Raw genomic sequence first — 12,271 nt, 5'->3', positions numbered from 1 at the left:
GGTTTTAACATAATGTGAGGTAGGGAGCTCTGGTGGCCTAGTGGTAAGGAAAGGTGAGGCCAACCTAAAAGGACATGGTTACAGTCCACCAGTGACTTCATGAGAGAAAGATGGGCAATAACGTTTTACACAACGTATAGCCTCTGAAAACTCGCTGGAGTTGGTTCCACTCTGATGGCACAAAACAAGAAGGTGGGTAGTAACAGAATATAAATCACTACTAATAGGTTACAGTTCTTTACATGTAATTAGATTAAATATTAACAAAGTTGAGACGTATACTAACCAAAAGGAAATAAAAGGAGTATCTATAGAACAAACTTAGGATAAGAAGTAATAAGACAGACAGTAAGAAATGTCGCTGTATAAAAATCATTGTCTTTTCATCTTTGTTGTGGCTGTTAGGTGCCGTCAAATAAGAAATGATGAAACCACTGTGATCATATTGCTATCAGAGACATAAGAAGTATGGCCTTGGATAAAACCCCATTATAATCTGGACAAAGACGAGCTTTTCCAGTATGTGGTCTGCTAACACTGTCTATGTTATTGTTGATACTGTCAAATCAAGTACTATTCATAGAGACCCTTTGAACAACAGATCTGAGCCCTGTGCCATCCTCACAATCTCTGGCTCACAAACCCACTGCTGCAGTCACTGTGTCAATCACCAATTCTAAGGAATAGCCTCTCCTAGCAACACGTCCAAAGGAGGCCTTCAAGGAGCACTCTAGCTGCACCTTCTCCAAGACATATCTGCTCTTCTGGCGGTCCATGACATGTTCAGTATACTTCTCCAACATCTAAGTTGGTACTATCTCCACATTTACCTCATTTTCGGTTCCAAAAGCCACTATCGTAACCCAATTAGTTGGCTGCACTCTTAACTTACCATCGAATATTGGGATTCTGAGAAATAATATCTCTTTCCAAAGCTTCTACTAAGTCCTTATCATATCCAGTACCATCAAATTTGTTTGTTTCTGGTTCGGTAACTGCAGCCAGTGATTTGTTCTGTATTAAAAAGAAGAAGAAAAAACCCAAGCTTTTGATAAATGCAAAGTTTGTATTTTGTTTCTGCAGGTGGAGATTCACTGTGGTCACTAATGAACACAGATGCTATGACAATTAGCCTTCAGGGAAGTTAGGATTGAAAACACGTTTCCTTTCACCAATTCAATGGCTCAATCCTTAACCACCTATTTAATCCACATCAAAGTTCCCAAAACAGAGACATCTCAGGCTTAGGAGGCATTTCTTCTCATTTACTCTACACTAAGACACTCCAAGGCACAAGAGCAAGCCCAGGGCACTGCAGGACACTTCAACTCCCTGAGGGAAACACAGAGGCACTTGTCTGAACACCGGGAACTATCAGTTCCAGGCAGTCCACACTTCCTGCAGTGAAATGATTACACTTTCAACAATGCTCCATCTTTTGTGCAATCTGGTTTCCAGCAGTTGCTGGGATAAAAGGTGGAGTAGGAAAATCAATGAAGATGAGGAAGGAGGATGGAATGTTCACTGGCTCCAAGAAAAACTTGATGGTGGGACGTGAACATTAAAGTTGTTTGAACCTGACACGTGTGTGTGTGTGTGTGTATGTGTGTGTGTGTGTAGATTGTTTTTCCTTCTCCAGCAGGGCATCTGGTGGATTTGAATGAACCTGACTTTTAAACTGATGGATAGGTATTCCTTTTGGCATAGAGGTACCAAGAAAAAATTTACTAAGACATTTATGGATTTTCATGAATCAAGAAAATTTATGAAGTTTTCTGTGAAGATAAATCATCATTTACTCTTCCCCCTCCCATTTACTCTGTCTTATCCTAGAATTTTTACCCAGTCTGTGTCATATTTTCCCTCCTCCTAGACACTGTAATTTGTCAACTGGTGCTGTTTATGGGCACCAGTTTAAGTTTAAACTTAAAGAGAGCTCTGGTGGCCTAGTGGCACAAAGCCTGCAATCCCAGCAATAATGCGGTTCGAATCCACAGGATGCTCTGCTGCAGAAGGAGGGGCAATCTCCTCGTGTACCAGTCAGATCCGATTTGACGGTACACACACACACACACACACACACACACACACACACACACATAAATGAAAAAAAAAAGTCTAGACTTAATTAGTATTTCAAATATTCAAAGTCTTCTAACAGATTACCAAGATTTTCATTTACATTAATATGAATCCAAATAAACCCAAAATATTCAAGGGAAGTGTTGTATAAATCTGAAAGGGGGGAAATCTTTTCTCCTCAGTATTTTATTTAAGAGGTTGTCTTTACTAACAAGGATATAATCTGGGCAATTATGGAAAAGAGAAGGTGTTGTCCTTGACTACCAGGAACTTCGATGCAAACTAGAAAGACATGAACAGAAGATACATTCCAGTTATCCCTCTTTTCCTATGGATAAAGATAAAGCAAAACTAATTTAATCAAGGCAGAAACAGAAACAGAGTGAGACAGTTACACTGTGTGTCACTATGGCCACAGTTCTCAGTCTGAGGTCAATTACTCCACATACTGTAAATCGTAACCTCTATGAATAATGATAGGACTAGAGGCACTTATATAATGATATTATGAGTCCTAATCCAAAGGAGGGCATGTTCCTTTATAGATCCGGCCTGCACTGAAGTGTGCATAGACTCTCTGCCAAAGTTAGTCACATGCTTTTACTTTGGATCCTGTATGACAGGTCACCTCTGGACTTGAACTGGCAGGCTGCCTTATTTGCCTCTGAAGCCAGCAGTATGTCATCCTGCCTCATGACCTTGGATTTGATACTGCTGACTGCAAAATGAACAAAATACCTAAAGCTTTACTAAAACTATTGTCATTTCTCAAAGTTCATAACGTTTCCAGAGGCATGTTGTTTAGGAAATGGACACCACTCCTGCTTTCAAGACTCTGGAGTAGTCAACCTCAAAAGTCTGGGGGTCCTTAGACCAATTTTGGACTCAACAGGCCTGTGGACACTTCTCTCTTGAGGTCTGAGTCACAGACCTGGTTCCTTGCCAGCCTCTATAAACACATAAGCAAAAATTTCTCTTTATATATATATATTGTTTTGTTTGTCTAGAGAACCTACCCTAACAAACCAGGATATAACAACTCAGCCAAGGTAAGCTGTAATGTAAAAATTGTGAATAGGAATTTATTTAGTTGAACTAGCATGATTTCCTTTATCCAACAAGTTGCTCTAAGTTAAAAGCGCTGGTAAAATCTGCTGTCAAGCTCTTCAAAGTGCTAAAGAAGAAGGACATCAGTTTAAAGATGAACATGTAACTGATTCAAGCCATGGTCTTTTCCATTACTGTCTTTCTGAATGTTGGACAGTGAATAAGGACAAAACAATCCACGCCTTCATAATGTGATGTTGAGTGTGCTGACTATCCCAGGGACTGCCAAAAGCACTAGCAGACGTGGCTTTGAGAAAATTCCACCAGAGCACTCCTTACAGGAAAAGATGGTAAAACTTCATTTCACAACTTCAGACATGTTCTTGTTGTGGTTGTCAGGTGCCGTGAAGTCAACTATGACTCACAGCGACCTTATGAACAAAAGATCTGCACCCTGTTCTATCCTGAGCCATCCTCACACTTCCTGACACAAAAGAGCCCACAGTGGCAGCTACCGTGTCAATCCACTTGGTTGAGGGTCTTCCTGTCCTTCGCCAACCCTCCACCTTCCCAGCATTGCGTCCTTCTCCAATGAATAGGCTCTCCTAGCAACATGCCCGAAGTATACTAGGCCTCATCAATCTTTGCCTCCAAAGAGCACTCTGGCTGCACCCTCTCCAAGACATATTTGTTCCTTCTCTTGGCCGTTCATGGGATATTCTCCAACACCACAGCTCAAAGGCATCAATTATTTTTCTGTCATCCTTACTCACTGTCCAGGTCTCAGATACACAGTTAGCAATCAGAAAGACTATGGCCTAAATGAGATGCACCTTAGTCCTCAAACTGACTCTTCAATAATTTGTAAAGGTCCCAAAGTGCAGATTTTCCCAGAATACATCTCCTATTTGCTGACTGCTGGTACCAAGGGCATGTGAGGAGAGGCAATTCCCTAGAAAGGGACATCATGCTTAGAATTGTGGAGGTAAGGACAGGAAGACCCTAAACCCAGTGAATTAACACAGTGACTGCAGCAATGGGATCAAGTGTGTCCGAGATGAAGAAGATGGCACAGGACACGACAGGGTTCACATCTATTGCTCACGGCGTTGCTATGAGCCCCTAACAACTCAAGGACACCAACAGCAGCAGAGGCCAGATCATTTACAACAAATCATGGATGACATTGAGAAGAATAAGAATCCCAGAACATTTAACTGTCCTCATGTGAAACCTGTATCTAGACCAAGAAGAAGCTGGCTGAAGAGAACAAGGGAATAATACTACATGAGTCAAAATCAAGGAAAAGGTGTGTCAGGGTAGCAACTTTTCTCCACACCTATTCAATCTGTACACTGAGCAAGTCATTCAAGAAGTTGGACTCCATGAAGAATGTGGCATTACGGTCAGAGAAAGTCTCATCACCGATCTCTATTATGCAGATGATACAACTTTACTTGTAGAAAGGGAAGAAGACTTCAAGCATTTGCTGTAGAAACTACAAGACTATAGCATTCAATATAAGTTACACTTCAATATCAAGAAAGCAAAAATCCCTACCACTGGGTCAATAGGCAACATCATAATAGATGGAAAAATGAATGAAGGTGTCAATAATTTTACTTGGACCTACAATTAACATCTATTGACTTAAGAAATCAAAAGATATGTTGCACTGGAGAAATCAGCTGTCAAAGACCTCGTCAAAGTGCTAAAGAGTAATGATGTCAGTTTATAGACAAAGGTGCACCTGATCGTAGTATTTTCAATTTGAAAAACTGAAGGAAGGGGAAATATACAGTGTCAGTGTACCAAAAAGAATTGACTGACTCTCAAATATTACAGGAAGTAAATTAAAAACAAGAGCCAATGGTAACTAAAAGAAGCAAAGCTGCACTGAAGGCATCAAAGTATAAAACTCTAACTTTATAGTCGGAGGACCTGGCAGATACCACCTCAAGTAAGTGATCCACTTTCTCACCAGTAGAAGTAAAAGAGATCCCTCTGCCTCCGTATGGCCAGTGGTAAGGAGTTGGACTGCAAACCAAAAGGCACGCAGTTCAAATCCACAGGAAGCTCTGTGGCAGCAAGATGGGCAATCTCTTCCTGTGCTCTGAAAATCCACTCCAGGGTCAGCTATGAGTTTCAACTTGACAACACATAACCACAACAGTAACAACATATCAGTGGTAACATGAGGATGATCGTACAGATCACTCTGGAAATATTTCTGTACAAAAGGCATAACCTTTTTTGATCTTCAGGAAACATTAGAGATTGTCTACAAAATAGCTAGCTGGCCTGTAGACTTCCAAATGTCAGACAAAAAAAGGCTCCAGAAATTTCAGATCAAAAAAGTAAAGAAACATGACAGACGAAAGCCAGTGTGGGATTCTATAATGGTTCCTGGATGCGGATGAGGAATGACAGCTATACATGACCTGAGACCACTTAGGAAATTTTACGAAGGCCTACATAACGGATTACACACAGTATTGTTGTTAGGTGCCGTCTAGTTGAGTATAATTCACACTGACCCTACGAATAACAGTGCTGAACCCTGTCCTGCCCTGTACCATGCTCACAATCTCTGACATACTTTAGCCTACTGCTGAAGTCAACTTGTCAATCTACCAGGTTTTAGGTGTTTCTCTCCTTCACTGTCCCTTCACCTTTCCACGCACAATGTTCTTCTCTAAGAAATGGCATCTCCTAGCACCATACTTAAAGTATGTGAGATGAAGCTTCACCAATCTTGCCTACAAGGAGCAGTCTGGTTGCACCTTCTCCAGGACATACCTGCCTGTTATTTTGGCTGTCAGTACCCTTCTCCAATACCACAGTTCAAAGGCATCAGTTTTCCTTCCGTCAGACCAATGAAAAGACCACTGTGTGAATCAGGTACACCCCAGTCCTCAAACCATCACGCTCTTAAGTAATCCGGGCAGGTCCTGACTGCAGGCTTTCTCAGTACTGCAGCAATATACAATTCAGTGCTTTCGAGAACGGTGTTATTCTCCACATAAGAAAACATTCTAATGTTTATGAAATTCACTGAAATATTTAAGAGTAAAGAGTCAAATAAGTTAACATGTAGAAATAAAAGATTATCGATAACTTGAAATGGGAAGGTATTGCTTTTTTTGTTAATGGCGGTTGAATGTTCTGTTGGCAACATTTGGTGGCACAACATGAAAAGGTCATGTTGAGTCAGAAATATGGAAGCCGTATTGGCAAAGTTTAGGTGTCTGATGTTTTCACCAGAAGGGAAGGAAAAGGAGAGGAAAAAAGCGTAAAGGAGGGACGTGATATCTATATTCTCAAAAGGTTAAAAAAGAAAAAGATACAGAGACTACATGATGATGCAAAAGGGGAAAAATATTGACTGGGGAAATGGGTAAATAATATATGGTCATTCCTTAAACTATTCCTAAGGAGCCTTGGTGTCACAGTGAGTTACACGCATGGCTGCTAACTGAAAGGCTGGCAGTTCAAACCTACCGGAAATCCCGAGGGAGAAAGATGAAGCAGTCTGTCCTGTTGGGGTTTAGAAACCCTACAGGGCCGTTCTACTCTGTCCTAGAGTTACTATGAGAGGGCTGGGACTCAAGGCCAGTGGATCTGGCTGGCGATTTTGTTTAAACATATATACCATTCTTGCAACTTTTTTGCAAATCTGAAATTAAATAAAAATTAAAAGTTTCAAAAAACAGACACAAGTATTTCCTGCGAAACTTGTGACATACCTGGAGCAAAATGAAGGTTTTATCACACAAGTCTAGTATATTGATTTCAAACTAAAAGTTACTGAAATTTATACCACTTTCCATTTTAAAGTTGGGAAAGTATCTTTCTCATCTGTGGAAACCAGCAGAGTTACCTTCTCCTCTCTTGCTTTATTCGGCTCTTTCTTTTCTCGAGAACGAACAGCTTTCCCTCTGTCATTGTGCAGATTCTGGGCCGCTGTACGGTGACCTCTGGCAGCTACACTTGAACGATTACCATGCGGTTTGGGGTCAGTGCACTGTAGAGACTGGCGTTTTCTAGGTCCTGGTGAAGATCTAATGAACAACCAGATTATTAAAATCATAATCAACTAAAAGACAACGAAAATTCAAGACAACAACCCAAACAAAACTATAACCCACTGACAGATGTTTCAAATGTGAAAAGAATACACACTCTGGCACATAAGTCAGATTTTATGAAATAAAGAAGTGGAGGCAGTCACCGTACACAGACAGGGCTCAATAGAGACTTATGTCGCTGTTGTTAGGTGCCATCTAGTAGAGCATACCCATAGCAACCCTGTGAACAACAGATCTGAACCTTGTCCTATCCTGTTCCATCTTCATAATTCCTGACTCAGTAGAGCCCATTGCAGCAGTCAATGTGCCAATCCACTGGGATGAAGGTTGTCTTCTCCTATGCCCTAGCTGCCTGCGCTAATTTACTGAAAGGAGCTGATGGAGGAGAAACAAAGGAAGAGAAGTCACGGTCTCTGGGCACTCTTTCACTGAAAGGAAATAATTGCCAGACAGCAAAAAATGAATCAGAAATTAGTCCAATTCTTGGAAACTGAAGCAAAAGCAATTATCAGACAGGAGTTCTATCAAAATATGGAAAAACTCACATTACCAATGGTTTATATTCAATTTGGTATCATTTTCTTTACAATGCAGGTTTCAATAAAATGTATTAATTCTTCTATGGAAGAACAACCATACTTGAAGCAAACAGTAACTATGAGCAGTTATAAGAACCACTGTATAGGGGAGCTCTGGTGGCCTAGTGGCAAGAAGCTGCACTGTAACTCCAGAGGTATGCAGTTCGAATACACCAGATGCTCTGCTGGAGAAAGTCAGATCCAATTTGACGATACACACAGAAAAAATAATAAAATTTTTTTTTAAAAGAACCACTGTATAGTATTGTATGTTTACATTTATCATCTAATTTCATCTTTATGTCTGTGGCAGAATTCAGATTCTTCAAATATTCATTAGTCTCCTTCTTTTTTGTTTTTTCCATTGGTTAACAAATAATCCTTTATTGAAATATTTTCATCTGTAGTTCCTTAGCTAGCTGGGCATTCCACAGCACCACTGTTGATGTCTTCTATTATGTCATGAGGGTGACGGCCATCAACATTGCAGCCCACAGATTGGGCAGTTCCCAGGATCTCTTTAATAGTTCCAGAGAGTTCTCTGGCTAAAGACCGGTGTCGCATCTGCCGGGCAATGCCAACAATCTCATCAAAAGTGATATTTCCACTGTGCTTGATATTTTTCTGCTTCTTTCTGTCTCTGGGTGGTTCCTTTAGGGCTTTGATGATCAGGGCAGAGGCAGAAGACACCACTTCAATCTGGGCCTGTCTGTTCGGAATGGTCAGATTCACTGTAATCCTTAGTCCCTTCCAGTCACCGGTGGCCTTGGCAATGTCATCACCAAGCTTTTTTGGAGACAGAAACAGGGGGCCGATCTTGGGGGCCAGAGCGGAAGTGGCACCGACTTCCCCACCGGTACACCTCAGGTACACTACTTTAACCTCGTTGGGGTCGAACTTGGGCGGCATGGCGGAGGCGGCTGGTGTCGGACAAACCCGGATGCGGGACGACGGAAGAAAGTTGCACCAGGGCCTCCTCCGAGCTGAAAGCTAGTCTCCTTCTATACATTACTAGGGAGAGCTCTTGTGGCATAGTGATAAGGAATTGCCCTGCCAACCCAAAGGTTCAAATCCTCCTGCTGCTCCATGGGAGAAAGATGATCAATAATCTTCTCCCATGGAATTTACTACCTCTGAAGGTCCACTGGAGGGTCAGCTATGAATCAGCTCCAACTTAATGGAACACAGTAACAATAACAACACACCTTATGGGGCCATCAAAGAGAAGAAAAAACCAAAACACAACAGGGGGAGGTGGAAACTGAATCACTGTATGGTTGAGAAGAAGATACAAAAAACTAAGGAACCTTACTGGAAGATGTGAACAGATCTACAGCAATAGGCATGGTCCTAGGAAATTAAATTGGGCCTGGAAATAAAACTGAAAGGATGTAATTACAGATCAAAAAACGAAAATGATGTAAACTTTGTAAGCAAACCAATTTTAAAAAAGTAAAATAGAATGTATATGAATGACTGTATGAAACAATGTAAATGAAAGATTATAAAAAACCACAATGTATATGAATGAAACAATATAAAGGAATTATTATATGAAAACCAATTAAAATTTTTTTACAAAAATTAAACTGAGAAGAAAAAAGAAAACCTAACACACACACACACACAAAAACCTGAGCTTTATCTGCACAGAAAATTGTAATGAAACTAGCCTGATAGAGGACAGTGAGCATTAAAGAAATGATGAAAAACAACAAGTGAGATGATGCTGAAAGATAAGGTCGTTCCGTAAATAGAAACTAGAATATCAAACTGGTTTGCCTTTTATCTAACTGCCAACAGAGTTCTGATGAAAAGGTTTCAGAAACACAAGTCTTAATACCAAACAGGATATTCAGGAAGCAGAGACCGGTTTAACATCACAAATGTTATGGAGGCATCATAGGAGGGGCAGGCCCAAGGCAGTAATGACAAGAGGGGGAAAAGTCCAAGAGAAATATTATATTTTAAAAAGATACTACTAGATATAAACAGAAGTATGTTGTAGTCCTGGGGGTGTTTCCATAGTGTAGTGGTCATAACATTCACTTTGCTGGCAAAAAGTATCTGGTTCAAAACCAGGTGTAAGCAGGTTTCTTTGAGCTCTGGCTGCCTAGTGACAAAATGCTGTGCTGCCAGCGCAAAGGTCAGAAGTTCCAACCAACCAGCAGCTCCACAGGAGAAAGATGGGCAATGTCCTCCCCTGTAATTTACTGCCTCTGAAAACCCACTGGAGGGTCCAGCTGTATGTTCCATCTGACTTGATGGTACATAACAACAACAGTTGTAAACAACTGAGGATGAGTCTGTATGCGGGAGTGTTGACAAGAGCTCAATTACAGATAGAAACTCAGAGGGCCAAGAGGTATTCCTTTAAAAAATGTATTTCTCCTCCTCCTCCTCACAAAAGTAACACAAAATAGACACTGAAATACAGTAAGGCAGAAAGAATAAAAAGTTGCCTGTAATCTGTAAGTCACAATGTTTTTTGCTGAATGTTATGATCTTCATGTATCAAATCCACAATACAATCCTAGAACATCTATTTTGTGAGAGAAACAAAACTGACACACAGTTGCATACTACAAAACTAGCAGCACTCCCTGTTCAGTGCATTTCAGTACTGACACAGAAAATCCTACAAACTCAGAACATTTACCCTCCATTTATCTCAGTGACTTAAAAAAAAATGTTCAGGGCAGCAGCTACCAGGTATGGTGGTGAGAGCAAAGTGGAAAACCTGGGTAAAAGAAATAAAGTTCAGAGGAGAACTGCCCCATAAGGTCTCCATGGCTGAGGTCTTTACACGAGCAGAGCGCCACAGCATTCAGACGCAGAGCTGTTGACGGTTCCGACCACTGGCAGGGAACCACTGTATCGTCAGGGCTCCTATCTAGAAAGAGGAATCATTTTCTCATAGATAGCAACATGTTCATTACCATCAGAGTGATTCTGATTCCTGGTGCACACATGTGGAGAGAATAAACTGTTCCACAGGTTGGCGAGGCTGTTAACCTTCAGAGCAGATAGCTGCTAGGGCATAGCTTCAGGTGCCTCTGGAGGGGGCTTGAGAACCTAATATTGAGCTGATAGCTCAGAGCTTTTCAAATATTTTCATTTCTAGACTTAGGCTCCCTTCAAAAACGCAAAGTTGTCTCCACTACGTTAAGTGCACTCACCAAAGCAAATATATATATTTTATTAATTTTAATGAAAGTTTCCATATCTTTTGGCACTGCCAGCTAAATGTAATAAAACAGATCACATAGTCACAGGCTAAGCAATTCAAGAGTTATGTAACAGGACACTGGTAAAAATATTCTCCCCCAATCCTGTGTCAAACGTGCTTAGTTCTCCCGCTAGACATAGCCAATGGTGTGGGATTCTTGTGCTGATTTGCTTTTCCCAAAGGCCCCACTTACCTTCGTTCAACAGGAACCGGCAAGGACCACACTTCTCCCTCAGAGGCTGGAAACTCATGCTGTGCTGCCTTCAGAGGAGTGCTCTCGAGTTTAAAGCTCTCCAGCGTTTTCATGATATCTTTCACATGTTTAGCTTCCACACTGATTTCCTGCCAAACCTGATTTCAAAGGAGAAAATGGCTTTTTAATTTATTTTATTTCATTATTTTTTGTGTGTACCCTCAAATCAGATCTGACTGGTACAGGAGGAGATTGTTCCTCCTTCTCCAGCAGAGCCATGCATGGATTCGAACCATGCATCTCTGAGATTGCAGTTAGAAAATGGGTTTTTAAAGTTCTAAAACGAACAAATTCTTGCCAAGAATAAACTAAGGCCATTTAATAGTGATGTCAGAAACATTTACTTTGACATCAGACATTCAGTAATCTGAACAAGATACTCTGTCGAAATCTTACCAACAGTTCATTAATTGTTTTCAAAGGCAAAAGTGACAAAATGAATTAATATCTTGGTAAACTATATTACTGACGTGTGGTTCTGACTCAAATTGCATAGTGAAAAATTAGCTATATCTTCAAAGAAAAAAACACAGATTACAATGTACAGTATGAAAAACAAGTATGGCTTCAAAAGACAAAATGTCTAATTGATGTATAACAAAAATATTTAAAAAACAGAAGCCTTGACTTAAAAAGAAGTACAGGCAGTCCCCAAGTTATTAATGAGGTCTGTTCTAGCTATTGTCTTTAAGAACTTGTAAGCAAATTGGAACAGCTGCATAAGCCCTCATTTAGTTTTACTTCAGTGCAAAAAAAGGCTTTTTGTGATTTAAAAGTTGCACATGCAATAAACAAAGATGACTGTGATGCGGAATTTGTTCTGAGTAGAGGCTGGTCCAATATTTCAAAATGAGAGTAAACGGACACAAATTAAAGGGTAAGAAGGAGTTGTCAGTCAGTCGGACATTATAGGCGGCCTATACACAGATATACAAAATTAAGATTAAAGCTAATAACACTTTACTTTTTTTTTAAATTTTTAAAAAAATTTTTT

The 12,271-nt window shown here is 40.4% G+C and overlaps 1 protein-coding gene across 2 annotated transcripts in view; it reads right to left on the bottom strand.

Moving 5' to 3' along the window:
* The window catches only part of KATNA1 (katanin p60 (ATPase containing) subunit A 1), a 32,345-nt gene that overhangs the window by 9,584 nt on the left and 10,490 nt on the right, over positions 1-12,271 (bottom strand). The window contains exons 2-4 of one of the 2 annotated variants that reach the window (XM_006891644.1): positions 11,218-11,375; positions 7,010-7,190; positions 893-1,014 (exon numbers count right to left, since the gene is read on the bottom strand). In XM_006891644.1, coding sequence (XP_006891706.1) covers positions 893-1,014; positions 7,010-7,190; positions 11,218-11,375 — 461 coding nt within the window. The remainder of the gene's footprint in view (positions 1-892; positions 1,015-7,009; positions 7,191-11,217; positions 11,376-12,271) is intronic. The other variant, XM_006891645.1, reaches the window with a different exon arrangement.

Source organism: Elephantulus edwardii, unplaced genomic scaffold (assembly GCF_000299155.1).
Source record: "Elephantulus edwardii isolate Elephantulus edwardi_28Jun2011 unplaced genomic scaffold, EleEdw1.0 scaffold00102, whole genome shotgun sequence".
Classification (NCBI taxonomy): Eukaryota; Metazoa; Chordata; class Mammalia; order Macroscelidea; family Macroscelididae; genus Elephantulus; species Elephantulus edwardii.
This window is presented reverse-complemented; position numbering and strand designations above follow the sequence as displayed.